We start from the raw sequence: 22,174 nt of genomic DNA on the forward strand, positions 1-22,174 counted from the left end.
GGGCCAGTGGCACACATCTGTGATCCTAGTGCCCAGAGGCAGACATGGACAGATCACTATAACTTACTGGCTAGCTAGCCAAGCCAAATCCATCAGTTCCAGGTTCAGTGGAAGTTCCTGTCTCAAGGAATGAGGTATAGAGCAATTGAGAGACACACTAAAGGTTGTCCAAGGGTAGGTACACACACACACACACACACACACACACACACACACACACACACACACCTAATCTAGAGATCGAAGATTACAACAGCAATCATCACTCTATGACTGGGGTCCTACCTTTTGAAAACCTAATCTGGGACACCCTAGACATTTAACAGTTTTTAATGTCTGTGTATTTAGGGAAGGTTGAGAATCACTGAGTTGGAAGTTTCTAAACATCCTTAAAGTCACAGAATTGCTTTCCAACAGATTTTCAGTTTTATAAAGGATCACCTGTAGAAAGCAATGTGTTTTAAAATGCCATATGACTTGGACAATAACAAATATCGGATGGACTTGTCCAAGCTTGTGTCCAAAGTTTGTCAAAGAAAAAAAATATATAGCAACAATAACAAAAAAGCCAGGAAGTTTGTCTTAAGCCTGCTGCTTGAAAACATGAAAAGAAAAATGTGAACTTCCTACTTTTGAAAAAAAAAAAAAAAAAAACTAAATGTAATCTGCGCCAGACAGATGGCTAGATACTCAGAGATAAAAGTTCAGTAAAGCAAGCCTTCAGCTTTCCAAGTCCCACAGCTGCTTCTGTGAGGATTAGGGGCTGAAATCCAGTCAGAGCTGTTTATATCCCTTGATACAGCAGAAAGGATCAAACAAAGAGCGTCTCCACTATTATCTCCCAGTAGAGAGAAGAGGAAGAATGCTGGACGCTCCCTTTACTGCCCAGAACTGCCTCAGCAACACGCAAACAATGTTCTGTTCTATGAACATTATCTCAAGCATACTCCCACTTCCCTCCTCCATGTGTGGGAAATTTCAGTGCACTAGAACAGTCTTCAAAGGAGTGACTAATTATCAACACGAGATAATGTCAATACAATGGAAGGCTGGTGAATACCAGTCTAACTTCTCCATTAAATAAGTAGTGATATTTGAAACGGAATTTAGAGAGCAGTTCAGCAGAGGGAAGAAGCAAAGTGGAAACAGTTAAGGCCAATGGTGACATAACAGAAGCAATGATGACATGGAGGAACAGAAGCCGCCACCACTGCATGAGGAAACAAAGGAGGCGCTCCAGTACTAGAACCTTTAAGAGGTGGGAGGAAGGCGGGGGCAGCCAGCTAAAGGCTGAATAGAAGCTAATAGCATTGGCTCCTCTTCCAGATGACCAGTCTTCAGTACCCTGCACCCATGTGAGGTGGCTCACAACCTAGCTCCATGGGATCTATGACCCCTTCTGGCCTCTGTGGGCATACTCACTAATGCGTGTTTAAGAGCTTAGGCTTAACAGAAAGAAGCTGAGCCAGAGGTGGTATACTCTGACAGGACTCCTCTTCTTGCTATGCATCCTAGGCACCACAGGGTAAGCAGCTTTACCCACTATCATGACTGTGATGTTCTCTACCTTGCCACAGGCCTAAAGCCACGGGACCAAGTGACCATGGACAGAAATCTCTCCAACTCTCAACCAAAAGTAAATCTTTCCTGCACAGTTACTGAAAGGGCATCTAACTTTGCCAAGAACATGTTTCCACTCCTTGGCCTTTTTCCCTATGTTTCCATCATAGGAATACATGCATAAGCACATCAGTGGATGAGTAAAGGCATACACAGTTATAGAATCACATCTTAAAATAGGTCCAGGCTGGAAAGCCATTCTGATATATGCAGAAACTGTAGTTTATTCACTCGACAGGAAATAAACAATGGCAGAAGCCAGGGCACACCTTCAATCCCAGCACTCTGGAGGCAGAGGCAGGTGGGTCTGTGAGTTTAAGGCCAGCCCCATTTACATAGTGAGTTCTAGGACAGCCAGAGCTACACAGTGAGACCCTGTCCCTATGTGTGGTAGTATGTCCAATAATGTGAACAAAATAGCCAGCCAAAAACTATCTAGTCTGTTATCATTTATATGAAGCTCAAAAAGGGACTGACCCAAACCTTAGTGTGGTCCGTAATTCAGGAGAATGCTTTGTCTTTGGAGATGGAAGGAATGATTAGTGCATGGGTGGTGAGAGGTAATGGTAGGGGCGATGTTTTGTTTCCAGTCCTGGGTGGTGACTACACAGCAATCACCTTGTAATCTATCTTTAAGCTTTGCCTTCCTATTTTAGCCCTCTCCCATTTGTGCATTATCAGTGCAAACTCTCTGAGGCTTCGCTTGTGTTATCTTTTGTCGAGACATCACTCATGGCTACCTCTACAGCACACCCCTCAAGTTCCTGCAGGCCTCCTACCTCTGAAACACCTACTTATTGTCCCCCATGCCAGTTTTTGGCTGTTGGTTTTCCTTCTTGTGTTTCGACATCTCATAAGAAGAAGTGAATAAACAGCAATCCAAGATCATAAAAGATCCCTTTCCTTCACTAATATCTTCAAGAATTTCTACAGATAACATTGCGCCTCATAGAAGAGTCTAAGTGTTGGTTCGGTAGGAAGTAAGGTCTTCTTTTCTCCGTCACTGCAGACACTTCCCTACGATCCTAAAAAAATTCAGCAGGATTACAAAGTCAGGTTTCTGTTTTCTTTTCTTTTTTTTAAATTACATGGTGAGCCAGTTACTTCCCTCTACCTCCAGACAGAATTAGGAAACCAAGGTTGATTAGTACAGAAACTAAGAGCAGAAATGACTTCTACAAGAATGATGAGCCTAGCTCAACTTTTGGCTGCCTCTCCTGTGCCAGAATTGGACAGACCTGAGCCAATGAAGCAAGTGGGCTCAAACTAGCATGTGAAGGATTCCAATAAAATTAGCATGCAAAAGATTCCAAAAGAGGAAGAAAAAGAAACCTAAGCATGCCTACCCCTTAGGGCTTTTATGGCAGGCTTTCCATGGAACTGTGCCCTAACTTTTCAAGCTCCTCAGCTGTCTCCATTAAGCCAAGGCTTTAGTATCTTCATTTCATTATGCTCAGAAGATAATGGTAAGAGGAAGTCTCTTCAAAGACAAGTTATCTTCACACTGCCCATTGTTTTACAGAACTGCATCTCTGTGCTTTCCACTGGCCTTAGGAACAATCCACAAAGGGCTTCATAAATCAAAGCCAAGACCCTTCTGTGTACATCTAGTAGTTAAATGCACAGTTCAAACAAGAGGCAAGCTAATGGATCGATGTAAAGAAAAAAAAAAAAAGGCCTTTAATAGAGCAGCCATGCAGCCAGCTAAATTAGCCACAACTGCCTGTGGTTCTCTGCTTTCACACGAAATAGACTCTTAACACAGAGCTTGGAAGAGAAGAACTAGTCTACCTACCTGTAGCCCAGCCCTTGAATCAGCTTACTTCCCAACCGGTCCTGGATCATCTGGATCGTTCCCTGTAACAGGCTCTTCACTGCTGAATCTCCAACAGCAATAGCAACAATCCGCCCGGGATCCTGAGCTCTCAAAAATTCCTGAAGTCTCCTGCTCTCATTGTGGTACTCATGGGTATCAAACTTCTCATATTCCAAAACTCTGGCTGTGTCTTGGTCAATGACCCTCACATTAAGGCCCCGGGAAAAGTCCTTTTCAAAGACATAGGAGCCAAAAAGCAAGCCTGAGGAATGCAGAGTCCTCGCCAGCATCGTCCATGATGTCCTCCATGCCCCGTGTAACTCCAGCGTCCCACCAGCCTCCACGCCAATAAACTTTTTGCCAAATGTTGGCATACTTTCACCCTCATCTGACTTGCCATACAAGGTAATTGTCGCTTTGGATCTATAGCGGCATTTTTCTGCTCCAATATGAAGCGCCCCACCATCCTGGATCAGGATGTATCGAGTCCTCAAGGTTATGTTTCTGGATCCATCTTTGTCATCCCCAAACACAAGCAGTCCTGAAAGGAACAATACTGCTTAAACCTTTGGAACTGTGTTCTAGCTAGTAGATGTTGGTCCCTCGGGGTGGCCCATAAGGATGACAACCCCTCCCCCCCACACCATTCCAATCTCAGATGCTTCCTGGATGCTACCATGATGTGACCAGCTGCAAGCTCCTCAGAGGAAGACACACCAGAGTCCATGCCTGTCCTGCCATTGGGGACTGCACCCTCAAAATAAATTCCTCTCTTAAGCCACTCAGTAAAGCTCTTAATCCCAGCAATAAGAAAATAATTGGGCATCCCACTGTCTTATGTTTTTCTTTTTTGAATGAAGTCTACCACAGATACGCTATATGGGAACAACAAATGTCCTCCACCTTACAGAGCAGCCATGTGGCTCGCAGAGACAGGGACCAGTACCTACCTCCATCCTGAATGACTATAGAGTTCACTGTAGCATCTGAGGTCAGGCGGAACATATCTCCGTCCTTGATAATAACGTGCTTTGAAGAATCTTGTCCTGGATCCCAGTTCCTGAGACGAGGGTTTTGATCTGGACAATTCTCTACAAAACAACACAACCCTGATATAGAATCCAGTCTAACAAAGTGCAAGAAAACCAAAAGACCAGCTAAGCCCAAGAATTACTGTCACTAAACACAGACCTGCATAAAAGGTACAGAGGCACTGATTTCCTGCCACTGGAATGAAAGACCCACCCCTTCCCAAACAGGAGAAGTATCAATTCTCTACTTCAATATATTAAACAACAACAACAAAAAAAGTTAGCACAAAATTAAGTCATGAGTCCCCACTTCAGGTCATATTTCACAAGATAAAAATGAAGTTCCCCTGACTACTCCTTTTGGAAATAAACAACAGAGCAGTAAGTAATGAATTTCTCTTGGAACCACACTGTAAAGATGTTTTAAAAGGAAAATAACAGGCTGGCAAGGAAGGTCACTGGTATAGTACTAGCTTATCATGCCTGAGATTCTGGATTTGATTCCCATCATCTTTCACATACACACACACACACACAATTTTCTCTCACCCCCTCTCTTTCTCTCACAAAACACCTTAACTAATGGCAACATGAATTATAGAAATTTCTAACATGTATGTTAGATATCCACCGGTTCCTTCATAAGCACAGTGAATCAGAAAGTTGTCAGTAACAGCACCTCTCTCCCTATATACACACTTTCCCAACAAAACTACAGACTGCAAGTGGCCAAAACCATGACTTCTCATTTTCAGAGATGAAATTATGGAGTAATGTCTTACAGAAGCCAATACACAACGATTAGTTAGCAATTTGAGTGACATGGAAGTTCCGCCTGAAGAAATAGGGTCTGTTACTTGTAATCTTCCTTTAATAGAACTGTAACTTGCCTCTTAAATAGTTGATAATAAAATGACAGCTGTCTGTGCATAAAATATTTATAGGAGAAAGAGAAATCACAGCTTCACTTTTGATCAACAAATAACTCAGGATTTGCCAAAGATCATTTTGTCTATTCTTTAAAAGATACCATGTATTTTGTAAAATATAAATGGGAGGGGAATATTCCTGCAAGTCTATATATTAGCCTGGGGGGAAAAGTTATCATGTATAAAATCATTAAGAGATAAATAATGTGGTCCTTAGTTTAGGTACAAGTGTTCTCAGACAAAGGAAAAAAAAAAAAAAAGCTGTAGTTACTGAGATAGCTTCATAGATTCAGACATCAAAGGATAGATAGTATTTAAATAAGAGGAACATGAAGAGAAGAAAATAAGAAATATTGGGGCTGGGAGAGAAAACAATGAACAATGCTTAAGAGCAGGCACTGCTTTAGCAAATGACCTGAGTTTGGTATGCAACCCCTGGCGGCTAGGTCACAACTCACTGAAAGGGACCCAACATCCCACTGGCCTCTGTGATCAACACACATGTGTCATTCACTCACACAGACAGATAGACACATATACATTAATAAAAACAATAAAAATAAACCTACTTTTAAAAGAATAGAAGAAATATACATCTCCCCCACCATCCTAATCCATTTGTTACTCAAGTCACCTATAGTTAAATTAAGCACCTGTATTTAAATTAGGCAAAGGTAGGAATGAATGGCATGTGCTTGGGGATAAGAAGAAGATAGACTGTGTTGGGGTTGAAGGCTCCTGTGTGAAAGCAGAGACTTCTGATAAAGAAGAAAAGCCTTCTAAGTTTCCATTTTGAACCTGCATACCCAATAGGTTACCTGCCTATTTCTAAGCATTTAAGTAGCCTATGCTGCCACTTTGAAGTGAGAGCAACCGAATTAAATTAGTCTCACTAAGGCCTTGGAAACTCTTTGATGGGTTGATTTTCCTGCTACCAGATTCATAATTAATATTTAACTTCTCACATTATTCAGTGATCATTATCATTATGCTAAAGGCAATCTTCAGGGCTAGTGGTGTGGCTCACTAGGACTACTAACCTGCTTAGCACTGACAAAGCCCAGGGTTCCATCCCCAGCACTACAAGATACAAAATTACTTCTCTTCAGCCTCTCTATTTCCTCATAAAACATACAGCTGGATTTCTCCATAGTGTTGGAGAAGAAGCAGTTGTGTGCCCTGTGTCACAAGCTACTGAGAAGGAATTCCATTCTGTAGAGACCTGGAGCCTCTTGTAATAGTTATGCAATTCCTCTTAATTGCTTGTAATCAATTCCTAGAGAGCACACTTCATTAGAACCATCACACACACACACACACACACACACACACAAAAGATCCTGAGTGGTTCCTTCCAGTAAAATGTACTTCAGTGAGAAAATGTCTGATGTGCAGAAATCATTAAAAATCAGTTCAGCCAGCCCCATCTCCCAGGCTAGCCCACTTGTGGAGTGAGCACTTTTGTAACAGCCAAAACCACAATGAGGCCGCCCATAAAACATTTCAGGGCACTAGACGTTTCCAGCGATTATCTGCACTTGCACTGCCAACATGTGAAACCAAAGAACACCGACTCAAGGAACCAAATCTGCAGCCCAGTGTTTCAGATGGACCAAGAAAATACCAGGGAAAGCCACAGATTTCAGTTCTGATTTCCCACTAGTCTGCCTTCCCTTTCCTGAAGCTTATGTGGAAAATGTGAATCAGAACTTGGTTATTGTGTTTGGAACTGGGAATAGAAAGTCAACACCACTTGCAAGGAAAATCAAATAAATTCATCGTGTGGCCAACTGGCTCAGTCAACAAAGATGTGGACAGGCTCATCTCCCTTACTCTCCGGGTATTCTCTTAGAGATGCTGGTAACCACTTTCTTCCAGGACCTTAAAATTTACAAAATCCCTAAAGTACCAATTTAAAATAATATTTGTGAGTTTTATAAGGCCAAAGGACCTCAACTGCTATGCTGTTATATCCAGTTAAGGAGGCATCTACTCAGACAAAAATCTGTATACTTTGTTCAAAAAATAACAAAAGATAAAAGCATGCTCAATCCAGGTGGTAATGGTCTAGTCTTCTATGTCACAGCCCCAGAGCCTCTGAGTTTTAGACCGGTCCATGGGCCCATCTATAAAGCTATTGTTTGCTGAAAATATATTGAGGGTGTAATATATTTCTCCAAAACTAATCAAAGTAAATTTACTACCTTTAAATTTTCTCTCCGTGTCCGTGTGTGCGTGTATGTGTGTCTGTCTAAGGAGTGAGGAGTGAGTAATACAAGCATACGGAGGCATGAGAGTAACCCAGACAGTCACTCCTCAGTCGAGCTAGGCTGGCTCCATTCAGACTCAGGAATCCTCCTGTTCCCACCTTCTCAGCACGGGGATCACAAGCACAGGGATGACCAAACCCAGTTTTGTTTTTGCTTTGTCTTCTAAGGTCTTTTTGTTTTTAACTTTTCCTTGCATGTTTGTGAAAGTATGGCTGGTGTCCAAGGAGAGCAGAAGAGGCCATTGGAGCCCCTACTGTTCCGGGCGGCAATTCCTGCCCCACACAGGTGGTAGGAACTAAACTCCGTTTCTCACCAACTGAATTATCTCCTCAGCACTGATCATTAAGTTTCTGAGCTGGCTTCTCGACTGGCAAATATCATTTGAGAAATTAAAGCTCCCTACACAACTATGAACAAAGTGGTTGGGACTAGAGAAATGAATCAAGTCATACAGCTGGACAGAAGTTTCTGAAAGGAACACTCCATAACTCTATAAAGTATTTAAAACTTTTTTTGCACTGTGTATCAAGCCTGTCTCAAAGCACAAAACAGTTCTTTTTTAGTCACTTGTTTGTTTCTAAATTACATTAACTTTATCACTGCATGTATGACCAAACAAACTTTTCTGTGACCCAAAAATTCACAGCTCCAAAAAAATTACGATCCTGCACTCCCATGGGAATTAGTAAAAACTGTGGAGAGCATTAAGAGATGCTCCAAGAACAACTTGGGCCCTGAAACACAGTGAGAGGAAAAAAAGGCGGGGGGGGGGGGCGGGGGGAGGGAGGAAGAAAGCCAAGCCTTTCCATTTACAATTTCCCACAGATTCCTCAAACAACTGTTGTCATTCCAAAGAAGCTATGCCTCATCCTACCTGTGCACTGGGTGGCTAGAACCAGCCTTAGCAACAGAAGATTTTTTTTTCTCTTTAAAGTATTCAACTTCCTCCCCCTTAGCTCTTCTTTTAGACTATGCTCTATATTTGTGCACACATACATTCGCACACACATGCAGCACATACCATCTGGAGCATATTTTGAGGATATTCCCAAAATGACTGCAAGTGCCACAAAAAAGGAAAAGCTGGTTATGGCAAAGCAGATGAAGGTGTTCTTGTGTGTCTTCTGCTTTCGGTTCTCCCTCGGCGTTCGCTGCTCCTCCGAGGAGAAAGCAAAAGTTGCTGGGGCTTCCTGGCTCCTGGAGGTCAGTTTGGCTGAGGTGTGGTTCTTTGGCGGAGGAGCAGGACGTAAGGGAACCACCTTCCCAGGAACGTAACCAGGCGAGCGATGGCCGTTTCCGTTCTGAGGTTGCAGGAAAGCAGGGGAGTGTCCCCTGGAACCAGCAGCATACATGATACCCCGTCACTGTGAAGAGTAAAAGGTTTTGAGCATGTACAGTATAACAGCTTTAAAACTTTGTTTTGAGGCAGGGTCCCGTAGACCAGGCTGGGCTAGAACTTATTATGTAACTCAAGCTAGTCTCAAACTCATGACAATGCCCCCACCCCCCTGCCTCAGCCTCCTAAATCCTTGCACCAGAGGTATAAGCCCAGCTTAGGGAAAAACATTTTCAGTGCTGGGGATCAAACCCGGTAGTTTGTATATGTGAGGCAAGCACTGTTCCATTAAACCCCCCAGCCATAAGACATGTAAGGTGCTAAGGCAAGCATCAATCTGTTGTTTTATTTTTTTTTTATCCAGTGACATTAAATATATTGATAAAGTTGAGTGACCATCAACACCGTCCTTTTTCAGTAATTCTTCAATGACCTGATCAGCAACTCCACACCATTAGCACACTTCCCCATCCACCCTCCAGCCAGGTACCCAGTCCACTGACTGAGAATACCAAGTCAGTTACAACCCCGATGCACCATTACCACCACCACAAAACCACTGCCTCTCTACTCCAGTGCAGACTACTACATAATCACTACCTATAGCCGCCCAGGGCCACACCCCAGAACATTCAAATTGACATCATGGTTCCAATGCTTTCTTAAAGACAAAATGCATTTAATCCAACCAGTCTATATGCAGGCACTGTTATTCCCATTTTGTTCATGAAAAAGCTGAGCCCTAGAATGAGATCCACACTTCAGCCCAGGACCCTGACTCTAAGGATCAGGCTCCTAAGAGTTTTCAAGGGCATAATCAGAACCTAACTGTCCTCAAACAACATGAATCTTCCATGAATGAATTCACCCGACTAGCAATACATGATTCTGTATTTGCTAAGAAAAACTCTCACATACACATGCCCTCCTCTTTATGTTCATATAGTTGGCACTAAGAACAAGTTTGTAATAAAAACTGTTAATTTAGTAAGGAGAGGAAAAAATAAAAAAGGGAAGGAGAGGTGAATACGGGGGGAAGGAGCCAGCTAGCTCTACCTTAATGTCTTACTACGAGGGTTGCTGTTGATAACTACGATGCACTCAACAACTTCAGAACATCCATTCTCATCTATTAGATCCCTTCCTTAATAACCAGAGTGTCCCAAGCCATCTGACTTTATCCAGTACCCTCACAATAAATTCCCTTTGTCTACTGCCAAATAAAGAACAGGAATCTAGTTGTAGAGGGGCCTCCAAATTGCTCTAAACAATCAGAAAATCCATTAAACACAAAATACTCCACAAATAAGTATTTCCAGGACCAAATGACATGGAAATTAATGGAGAACACAAAGGAAGGCTAGCCAGGAATTGAGCATGAGTTCCCAGGAGGCAAAGACCATTCTCAGAGTCAGTGTGTCTGTTGTTTAGATGAAATGTAAAGCCATCATTTGAATAAGGCTTACACTTCAGACAAAGAAAGAACACCAGCACCCAAGGTGCTACTGAGACAGCAGACCCAGACAATGAACACAGCCAAGCAGAGGGAGACAAAGAACAGCTGTCCATCAACAAAGAGAGGGGCAGAGGGGACCCTGAGTGCCAGGCTCACTGGGAGGGGACACAACTGTCAGGATCTGCTGTGACAGGGGTGGGATTGATGCCCCCTGAGCTGCAATCCTTCTGCTTCATTGTCTCAGGGTGAGAAGGGCTGGTGTTATTTATCAGGCTGAAGGGCCTTTTTGGGAGACAATGTGTCACACCAGATGTAGCCCCCCCCCAAAAAAAAAAAAAAAAAAAAGCCGTAAGAGGCTCCAGGGAGTCACCGATCCACTGGAAATAACCGAATAGCATGTCCTCGATGTCACAAAATGGCAACTTAACATGAAAATTTGGACGGCAGCTGCCATAAATGAACCCTTCTGAATCTATTAGCCTACTGGCTGAAAACTACAAATAAGCCACCATTCTTGTCCTCAAAAGTAAAATAGTACTTCCACAATATTTTAAAAGAAACAATGTGTAAAAAAAAAAAAAAAAAAAAAAAAAGGAAAACCATATCTCCAATTCTCCAATTCATAAAAATCATTAAAATTGTAAAACAGAAACACACCTCTTTCAGGTTTCATTTCACACTGATGGATTTACGTTAGAGATGGTAGTATGAGTACATTACTTTAAAAAAAAAATGAATTGTCACTCAGAGATCTAAATTATTCATGAAAAAGATGTATCACTAACTCTGGAAGCCGCAGTGCTCCCAAGTCTTCAGAGGGCGGCGGCAGAAACCATGAGGGTCAAACAAAAGCTTGGCTGCCTCCTCAAAATATCCAGCTCCCAAATTCATTTTAAGCCACTTGTTTGGAAGAAAAGGTAAAATTCACCCAGGAAATACTTGGGAAATGTTGTTCAGCCTCCCAAGCTCTCAACAATGGCTGTTTAATCCTGAAAATCCTGTAGCCAGGGAGCACTGGCGTTTCCTCCAATTCCAGCTTTAGTGCGAGCATCAGGCACAGGCTGGGTTTCACTGGGACTTCATGTTTCACTTTAATGGTGTGAGCTGGCATTACCAGTCCCTTTTTACAGGTTGCCCTTGTAGTGAAAATCAGGTTACAAAGAATGCACTCATCCATACTTCACTCTACATTTTAAAGGCTACTATGGCATGGCGCAGCCCCTGACATAAACAAGGCATCCAATATGAATGTCCAAGGCATTCATGTAGAGATCAGAAGAGCATTCCACAGTTTTTAAAGTATAATTTTCAAAAGTCCTTAAAATACTTATGAGTATATACCTGAGGCCTTAAAAAGGTCAGCTCAAAAAACTTGGTTATAAATCAAATAATTTAAAATTTTTACACAAGTAATACAAGTAAATATTTAAGGCAGGTAAAAGAAATGTCTAAGGCTATAAAAACCTGGCTTACAAATGCTGATAAATGTTAGGAAAAGTAAGCATTTAAAGAAATATGTAATACGTAATATTTTTTCTAATTCTCATTCCCTCCCCACCCCACCCCCAAAATAACCCTAAAACCTCACTGTTATTTGAAATAAAACATTTTTCTTGAAAACAGGAATATGCCTGCCCCAAATAATAGCAAGGCTGGAGGAGGATGGATGGCTGATAAAGAGGCACAAATTAACTTATGTGGTATAAGTACAGCCAGTTATTACAGAAACTGCAATTATTTTAATTATGATAACGTTAAAGGGCATCACAGGTTTTAACTTACAAGAAGGGGTGGGGCTTTGAGAGGACTGGTTTTGGTTTATAAGTAACTGACGGTTTTCAAACACCACACTGTCCTGTCTAGGAGGCTGTCTTGAGAGTCTCTAAGTTCCCATTCTGTTGGAGCCTCATGTTTTAGTTAATTTATGAACTTATGCATCTGTGTCACTTCAGTGTGTTCACAGACCTGCACACACAGTAGGTTCTCAATAAGTGGTTGCTGTACTTAGACCACAAATTCCTGCAAAGAAATTCATCATAAATGCTAGGAGTGGAGGGGTGTGTGTGTGTGTGTGTGTGTGTGTCTGTGTCTGTTCCAAGTACAACAGGACACATATTTATTCCATATATATACACACACACACACACACATGTACACACACATTCTAGAAGAAAAACAGAGATAGGTGAAAATCTGTCTAATTTTATGTTAAGTATCGTTCTAAAGAATCTGTTAAACTATAAATTTCTCCATTTGTCTCTCTTCTTGTCTCTCCTCTTACTCTTTAAGTTACTCTTCTCCCCGCCTTTTTTTCCCTTCCTCACCACGGGAATTTTTCATTCAACCCTTCAATATTCTTGAGACTGAGAAACTTAACCGAAAAGCTAGCTTTTGTTTAACTGTTACAAAATACAGTTCTAGCCTGCGATCTGCGATCTGGTTGATTCACACACACATCTGTGAGCAGGACTTCTACAGAGAGAGTGGCAATCGAGCTGGTTAACTTCATCCTTTCATAAGGTGCTGTAACGGTTTCAATCACACAGCATGAATTGCGGTAGACACGAAGGAATGATGGAAAACCTTCCCCTCCGCTTCATATTACTGACAGGAAGAAATGCTGAGATGGGTAAAAAGGAAAGCCCTCTGTTTATGGAGACGTCAGATGCACGCCACAGGTGCTCATGGAAAGCCCTCTGTTTATGGAGACGTCAGATGCACGCCACAGGTGCTCATGACTGCCCCCAATCTGTATCATCAGTCTGCCAAATGGCCCAACTCTACAACCCATTATAGGGGCTCCCACTGTCTTCCATCAGACATGCACACCTCCAAATCTTCACTGAGCACTGAATAAGAGTCCACTCCTTTTGCCTCATTTACACTCTTACAATTTCCTCCTAATGGTTTTTATGAGAATCTATTTTTAAATGGAAAATGCAGGTTTGTAGAAAGAGCCAAGATATCAGCATAATCTACTCAAGGATTTCTTCAGCAAGGTGGTAATTTTTGAAACAACCAACTGAATAGTCAGAAATCTTTGCTTCAAGAATTTCTGTGCAACTGGTAAAAATGTGGCTAGACTAACTTTCTCTTTTGTTAAGATCTTAGAAAATCTTTACAATGTGGTCATTATTGTGTCTGAAAAGTAAAGGCTTGCAAAAAAGTAAAATATTCCAGAAAAGAGGTGTACACAAATTATGAAAACAAATAAGACTGAGGGGCCGAGGCAGCGATGAATAGAGCTCATACCACTTGCCCAAGCAGAAATAACAGCAAAGGGGAGCAGAGCACGCAGACCTCCAGGTGGGTCTGTGGCACTGCCATTTATGAATGGCTTTCTTCTAGAATGAGCTCCTGAAGTAGACCAGACCAAACCAAACCAGGTTTGGTCACTCGTGCTCAATGCCACAAAATAAAACTGTAAGTAAAACAAAGAGAAAGATATGAAAACAAAACTTTCCAATGAATACAGGGGTTGCAGTCTCTCTGAGCCCCTGTTGGAAGAGCCTTCTGCTGCCGCACGCAGAAACAGACTGTCCGGTTTCCTTGTTCCAATCTTACAAAGCCCACTGCCCTGCTACTGCCTTTCTGCAGTGAGAGCTGCCCCCATTCAAGGATCCCAAAGAAAAGCCAAGCAGATCCACAGCTGTATTCTGTGTGCTTCTTACTTCTGATAGATCTCAAAGGTTCTTCAATCTGAAGAATTAAACAAAGGGGGAGGAGCCATTTGCATCTAGGCCCAATTTCTTTTTATTCTGTTACTCTTCCTCAGATTCCTACCCTCTCCCCTTGTTCATTCTCTTTAAAAATCTCCTCCTCCAACCCCTTCCAAGGCTCCTTAGCCCAACCTCCCACCCACTACACACACACACACACACACACACACACACACACACACACACACACACTTCACCCTTGTTCCCTATTGGCTAGAAAGACACAAGAGAGGCTTCCAACCTGCTGACAGTGACAGATGGCTGTGCAGAGGCTCACAATGGAGGCTCCTGCAAATCATACCCTTGCAGCTGACCTTCGAAATAAAGACCCAAAGCCAGGGTCTGACCCAAAGGAAGTTGATTTAATTAACACAGCAAAGGACAGGGCTGCTGGCGGCCTGCATTGGTCGGCTGCATTCTCTGGAGACTGCCCGGGACAACCCTTTAAAATGTTGGTCAAAAAGAAAGTGCCAGGAAATTATGTTGGTAGAGCTCAAAGATAGGAAAAAGGCTAAAACAGAAAAGCAAATGGGATAAACATCAGAAGAGGGCGAAAACAAGGAACAAGACAGCAGCCTACCACAGAGGGTCTCTGAAAGGTTCTGCCCAGCAGTGTATCAAAACAGATGCTAGATTATAGCCAAACTTTGGGCAGAGGGCAGGGAATCTTATGAAAGAAGGGGGGCGATAGAAAGACCTGGAGGGGACAGTAGCTCCGCAAGGAGAGCAACAGAACCAAAAAATCTGGGCCCAGGGGTCTTTTCTGAGACTGATATTCCAACCAAGGACCATGCATGGAGAACCCCTAGAACCCCTACTGAGATATGCCCCATGGCAGCTCAGTCTCCAAGTGGGTACCCTAGTAATGGGAACAGGGGCTGTCTCTAACATGAACTCAGTGGCTGGCTCTTTGATCACCTTCCCCTGGGGTTGGGGGGAGGGTCAGGGCAGCCTTACCAGGCCACAGAGGAAGACATTGCAGCCAGACCTGATGGGACCTTGTAGGCTAGGGTCAGATGGAAGGAGAGGAGGGCCTCCCCTATCAGTGGACTGGGGGAGAGGCATGGGAGGAGAAGAGGGAGGGAAGGTGGGGACAAAGGAGGGGGGGTGGGGACAAAAGAGGGGGGTACAGCTGGGATACAAAGTGAATAAATTGTAATAAATAAATAAAAAATTTAGAAATAAATATTTTTTTTTAAAAAAAAAGCAGTACTTGACTAACAAGCACAGCTGTACCACAAGGCCATGATCTAGCGATACACTAACACTGAATTGCTGTGACTCACAGACTAAAGACTATATTCTGGCCTGTTTTTCAAACCACGGAAGTTTATCAATGATGCCCAAACAGAAATGATTCAGGCTACTCAATTACAGGACCAGGACCCAGGTATACTACCACCCTTGCACTAAAAAAAGCTTCCCATTAGAGAACACAACCAGACCTAGTTTGTCTGTGTTTATTTTTTGAGACAGGTTTCTCTATACAGGTTGGCTATCCTGGAACTCACTATGTAGATCAAGTGGCTTCAAACTAAGAGATCCACCTGCCTCTCTCCTGGCATTAAAGGTATGTGCCACCATCTCTTGGCACAGGGTTCTGCCTCACAATAGAGATGTGGTGGTTAACACTCACATACATGCACATGCATACACACACACACACACACACATACATAGATGGCCCTCCAAACAAGAAGCTCCAAGTTCAGTGCTAAGCTAAGGGCAGTGGGGAGAAAACATGAGTCAACAAGAAACTGTAGCACATGATAGGACAAAGAAACTGGATTGGTGGATCTGAATTTATGCCATCATTCAGTTTCCACGAATATAACACACTTTGCATTTCTTAAAAGCCCTATCAAACTGGCTCACCCAAATGTAGAGTATCCAATCAATTCCCTCACCTTGAGGTGTGTGCTAACACCCACCTCCGAGCTCTGCCCACAACCGGGGTGGTGGGGGAAACAGACCCAGGGCACGATGTCACCTGCAGGTGAGCTCTAAACCAAGCTACAAGGCATAAACCACCTTCTCCCAAAGCATGTGGAACCTCAGCCAGGCAAAGTGGCTGTCTTACACCTTGTCAGCAGTTGCCCTGATGGGCACTAAGACCACAGGGTCCTGGAGTTGAGAGACAGTTCCTCCTGTGAGCAAGCTGTTGTTACCAGCACTATGATGGTGGCCGGACTTTGTGTAGCTAACCCAGAAAGAATTGACAACCTGAGAAGCATAGTCAGTTCAAGTATCCCGGACTCCATAACAGTGGCAACGAGAAAAGTAAAAAAAAAAAAAAAAAAAAGACTAGAAGGTTCCAGGTCAGGAGAAGAAAATGTGCTCACTGGGCAGCTAGGAAGTTCGAAACTGGCTGACCCTAGTCAAAATGACTGTAGGTCAGGCCATGAACAAATAAGCACCAAGTGCTTGTGAAATCAGCAGTTGTCGTTCCTAAGTGAAAAGATGCTGTGACCCTTTCAGAAAAGACTTCGCATCCTTCATTTGGCCTTGTGACCTAGACCACCTTCAAATACATCCTATTACCTCTCAAGATGCTAACTCAACACCAATAGCACTTATTTATATTTGATTGTCAATAGTGAGTGGCTATCAATGCATTTCCCATTGAGCAATTAAGGCCACACCTTTAACTTCAGGAGTACAATCCTTTAAGCTTCATATGGAGACATTGTAGTCAACAAAGTATAATGGCTTTTTAAAAAAAAAACATAATGAACTTTCCTAATTTCTTCTCAATTGGAACACAAGCATGTTTTTTCTGCTACTTACTCAAACTTGCCAAACTACTCATTCTTCAAGAAAGGGTATTTGTACCCATAACAGAAACCATTTATAATGCAGAAGAAAAGCCGGTAACTAGGAAAAAAACTTCCAAATCAGTAACTGGCTCACTCAAAACACAGTGTCCAGACCTGACCAAGAAGACATCTGGTTTGTGGTGCAGTAAGTTGTGTGTTTTAAGATACTTCATCAAACTGACAATTCCTTTCTCAATATGAATTGTCTTACATTGCAATTGTTTCCAGCCACAATATCCCATATAACAAGTTCAAGCCCTGTCTGAGCTACATGGAACACCATGGCAGACAAGCAAACAACTAAAGTTCTTATTGAACACAACTTAACTTCTATCTGAACTAAGATGCAGTCCCGGTATGTCTCATGTAAAAGTTCACCATTTTCCTCCTTGTGATGAGAATGTCTTGTTACAAATCTACTACAGAGGGAATCTACTAATAATTGCTAAACAGATTCGTCTCACAGATCAAAGGACTGGTTTGTAAGGAGACAGTAATTACATTTTCTGGGTCTGTTTTACTTTTTACTAAAGCCTCATTTATCTATTTGATGCCGTGTGCCTTATCTTGTTTAAAAATGCAATAAAACATTTGCTGAACATAGTTCTTGACAAACAGCATTAAAGGTTTCTCAAAGGGAACAAAAGAACACACAAGCAATCCCTACCATGCTTTTATCCTATGACTCACAAAAAAAGTCTGAATGTTTCCAGGAACTTGCTTCTTAGGGAAAAAAAAAAAAAATGCACTTCTACAATATTGCAAATCTGCATCCTGTTTGAAGAAAATGCAAGTAAAGCTAACATTTTTTTTACACAGAGTTCCTTATTCAGCAGAAATTTATCACAAATACTACTGAGCACACCATATCATGGACAAATGAATATGGGAGATGAAAAGACAGAAGTCTCCCTAATAAAATTCAGTACAGTAGGCTTCTAAGCTCAAGTGAAAACTATTTAAACACTTAAATAACTGCCAACGAAAGCAAAGTGGAATAAAAGAATAAATAGGGAAGGAGGGGGTAATTACCGTCTGGAAATAAGGACAAAGAGGTTCTTGTCCCTGCTCAGCCATTAATTTACTACATGACCTTAGCTAATTAGTGAGCCTCTCCGGGTCTCTACTTCCTCGCTTTATCAGTATTTTTAGGATCCCTTGGAGCTACAGGCCGGGACATGTAAGCGGTGCCCAACGCCCTGACTCACATTCACCTTACCCACAAGAGCCACAGTTAACTTTATAGCTTTAAATATCCGAGTCTGGATTTCCCTCAAAGGCAATTTGTAAAATGTCAGCTGACCCCGTGTCCACTGCAAGTGGTGCTTACAGGTTCACGTTTCACCCCGACAACAGCTGCTGTTTTGAGAGCGCATTAACAGTCTCACTGGAAATATACTTCTTCACAAATGGAGAAGATGAGTGATTTTGCATAGTCTCAGCTGCGCAGCTGCCCCGCCCCCACCCCATCCTTATGCTGACTTTGTTGGGCTTCGGAGACAAACTCAGACACCGCCCTCCTGAGTGATGCCCTGTACCAGACAGCCCATCCCTCTAGTCAATGCTCACAGGCCAAACCGGTGGGAAGGGAGATACATCACACGCATTGACCAGGCTGCAGTCCAGAACACCTGCTTTCCTTCGGAAAAAGGCCAACAAACAAACGTAAATCTACGGCTGATGGCAGTCTGATTAAGCTATCATTTTTACCTATTTATAGCTTGTTTTAAACTACAGTCTAAAACACCTTCGGATTGCCAGTGTCAATTCAATAAGTTGCATATCCGTTGCCAACTTAACTGACCTCAGTGTATTCCACCAGCATTTTAAAACCTATCTCACAGATGAAAAGATTTAGTGATTTGTCCAGCAGTCAATAAACCCTTTTCAACTGCCAAAGCCTTCTTCCAAATCCATGCCTGACTTCCCACCTTCAGTTTTGCTGGGTGAAGTGGCAGGCCAGTAACCCCAACAGTCATGGTGGTTGTGGCAATACGAGGCCAGCCTAGGCCATACAGGGAGACCTGTCTCCAAAAATAGATAGATAGATAGATAGATAGATAGATAGATAGATAGATAGATAAAGTGATAGATAGAGTGATAGATAGAGTGATAGATAGAGTGATACTTCTTATGCCACGTTTCAGTCCCTACTATTTTGTCTGATTTAACAAACAGTGTCAGAAACTGTTCTACTGCCCAACCTCCAGTGAGGCTGCCCTCCTAAAGCAAAGGCACAGTGGGTCTCTCATTCTTATGCTGATAAGGTTGGTATTGTTAGTTTGTTTGAGGCCCCCCCCCCCCCCCCCGCAACACTCATTTCCTTAGCTGCAGCCTTACTCATCTCTGTCAATGGAAAACACACAGGGATATCCCGCCCTCTGGCTTCCCCATCTGCAGCCACTCCTTTGCTTCCCTCTCCCACTAACACAAAGTGCCTCTGAGCATGCTGAATCCTTCCAGAATGCCTGGCACATGCTGAGTGATTTACAAGTATTCCATTGATGGACCCACGGCAGACGGATTGATGGGTGCATTACTAATAAATATTTCAGGGCACTTTATAACACATAGACGTTTACAAATGCGGGACTCGGACTGTACATTCAGTAGTGATTATGGCCTTCTCTTTCTGAAGCGCGGCTCATCTATCTCAATTTCAGAAGCTTGCTCAGAGGCACACAGCTAGTAAGTGGAAACGTTTTGATTTCATAGCGGCTGACAAGCCCAGTCTTCTTTGCCCATATTCTTGGTAACTGTGAGCGCAGGCTTCACCGTGTCCCCTAGAGCATAACTGGGTTGCTGCCACTCTCGGCTCTCCCATTATTTAACACTTCGGGAAATCATCCACTGGCTACAGGCTAGATGAAGAGACGAGCCCGTCCGCAAACAATTAGTCATGGAACTGCTACTGCAGTTCCACAGAACTTCACAGGGGCCGGAGGGAGACTTTAGATCCCAACGTGTCATCTGCACACTAACGCACACAGGTACACACACTCACCACTTCTCAGCTTACTCTCATCCACAGGCTGACACAGGGCAGGTGATGGCTCAGAATTCACTTCTAACCTTAAGTTTCTGTCCTGTAAGGACAAAAAGTAGATAAACAGTATGGGATAGAGTGAATTTAAAGTCAGAAGATATATTTTCAGCTCCAACCCACCATCCCAACCCATAAATAAGGAGAGTCATTCAAAGACAGAAGACCCCATCATGAGCTGTCCTAAGTTTACTAAATGAACAACATGCCTGGTGCACATCCTGCTCTGCCCAGAAATGCTAACTCAAAAGGATCCTTTCACAGATGATGAGGGATACACCAAAGTAGGACTCCCAGACCAGGGCTAAAGGTTCAGGCTTTCTTAATCTTTAGGGATGTATGAAATGTGTATGTATTTGTATGTTTAGCGGACATTTCCAACAGATAGATAGGCCTGGTTGCAGGGGGAACTCGGGCCTTCCTCGGCTTCTCCCGCTCCCTCTACCCTTTAAATTCTCTTTTTTTTTCTGGCAAGGGCTCTCAGGACTTCCGCACACCTTCAGCCCGTGCAACTGCAGCATCACAGTAAGTCGCTAGCACAAGGGAGTCCGAGACAGTGCGAGGTTCAGGAGCCAGCAGTTCCTAAACTGCTAGGCACTCTGTCTTCAACCCCAACTGCTGATGAAAGGAGACGTATATCAAAGTCTGTTTTCCTAACCTTCAGCGGAGGATTTAAGTGAGGTGTTTCCGCCCCTGAGAGAGAGAGGTCTGGTGACAAACACCAACCCTCGGCAGAGGGTCCGCAGGCAAGTCAGGACCTTGGTTTTATTGCTGGAGGGTAGTAAAGCACCTCAGGGCACTCGCAGTGAGAACCCCATTCTTTGCCAAGACCTCCCAACTCTGCGGGGGAAACGTTGGGTATAGGGTCCCCAGCTTTAAAGATGCCCAGCTTCTGAAGCCTTACCACAAGGACCAGGTTCACACTAACTCAGGGAGACAAAGATTTGCACCCCCACAAAACTTTACCCAAGCGCGCGCTCGCAGACGCCAAGGCTCCACAATGCACATTCCATCAATCTTTCACTGCGGTCCGCGTCCCCCACGCAGCCTTTCCAGAAAGTTTAGAGCTGTTCACACCGACTTTAAAAGGTCCATTGTTACCTTCCCCGGGAACGCAAAGTGGTCGAATTGGGGACCAAACCCTTATCCCCAAGGATCCTTTTACGTGGAAGAAGGTTGAGTCTCAGAGCGCGCTAGGGGAACCCCGGCGGGAAGGCGCCGGCGAAGGCGGACGCTGCGACCCACAGGATGTTGTGCTTCCCGGCAGCAACGCCAGCGCGGGGACGGCCGGGCCTCCAGGACGCCAAGGTGCGCAAGCCGGGTACGCGCCTTCCCGGCTCCCAGGACCGCCAAGGAGGCGGGGTTCGGGACCCGCAACCAGAGCAACCTTACCTTCCCCTCCCCCTCCTGGCGTCGGTAGACACTCAGGTGTCTACGCGGTGGCCCGAGGAGCGGGAGCGGAGCTCCTGGCGTCCCCGCGAGCAGATCTCCTCTCCATGGCCAGAAACCCGCGTCCCGCTGCTGCTCTGAACCCAACGGCAGCCGCAACCACCGCCGGAGGAGAAGCAGAGCCGCCGGGGAGGAACGCTCCTCCCTCCGCCTCGGCGGACACCTCCTCCAGCCAGCCCAGCTCGGCACTGTCGGAGCCTTCCCTCCCGGAGGAAGAGGAGGGGAATCGCCGTCCGGACGGCGCGAGCCCGTGCGGCCGCCGACACAATAGCGACAGGGCGCGTTCCCGAGCCGCACAGGTCCCCGATCCCAGGGCGCCGCGGCTCGCTAGGGTCTCTCTCGGCAGCCACCGGCCACACAAGCGCCGGCTCGGCTGGGCCGAGAGTGTTGCCGATTGGGCAGGCGGCCTGGAGCTAAGGGGGCGGGCTCGGGGGCGGGCCCACGGTGGTGGGCGGGGCTTGTCGTCGGAGGGCCGGGAGCCGCGGAGGCTCCTCCCACCACGAGCTGCAGATGAAGGCTCAGCGCCTCCAGCAGCCTTCAGCGCGAAGCGCGCCCGCCAGCTCTGCCGCGGCTCCCAAGAGGCGCCCCAGGCTTCGGCTGCTGAAGACTACCTGGGAGTCACGAGAACGGGCTGGGCTGAGCCTAAGTGCTCCTCGAGAACCCTAGCTGAGCCTGAATCGGTGCCCTGT

At 44.4% G+C, this 22,174-nt stretch overlaps 1 protein-coding gene across 3 annotated transcripts in view; it reads right to left on the reverse strand.

Annotated features, from left to right (window-relative positions):
• Positions 1-21,846, reverse strand: part of Cemip2 (cell migration inducing hyaluronidase 2) — a 78,163-nt gene extending 56,317 nt beyond the window's left edge. For 2 of the 3 annotated variants that reach the window (XM_055613935.1, XM_055613937.1), the window contains exons 1-5: positions 21,429-21,846; positions 19,998-20,079; positions 8,688-9,030; positions 4,387-4,527; positions 3,416-3,977 (exon numbers count right to left, since the gene is read on the reverse strand). In XM_055613935.1, coding sequence (XP_055469910.1) covers positions 3,416-3,977; positions 4,387-4,527; positions 8,688-9,018 — 1,034 coding nt within the window. In that variant the 5' untranslated portion in view covers positions 9,019-9,030; positions 19,998-20,079; positions 21,429-21,846. The remainder of the gene's footprint in view (positions 1-3,415; positions 3,978-4,386; positions 4,528-8,687; positions 9,031-19,997; positions 20,080-21,428) is intronic. The other variant, XM_055613936.1, reaches the window with a different exon arrangement.
• Between the last annotated feature and the right edge of the window lie 328 nt (positions 21,847-22,174).

Source organism: Psammomys obesus, unplaced genomic scaffold (genome assembly GCF_907164565.1).
Source record: "Psammomys obesus unplaced genomic scaffold, mPsaObe1.curated_primary_1811, whole genome shotgun sequence".
NCBI lineage: Eukaryota > Metazoa > Chordata > Mammalia > Rodentia > Muridae > Psammomys > Psammomys obesus.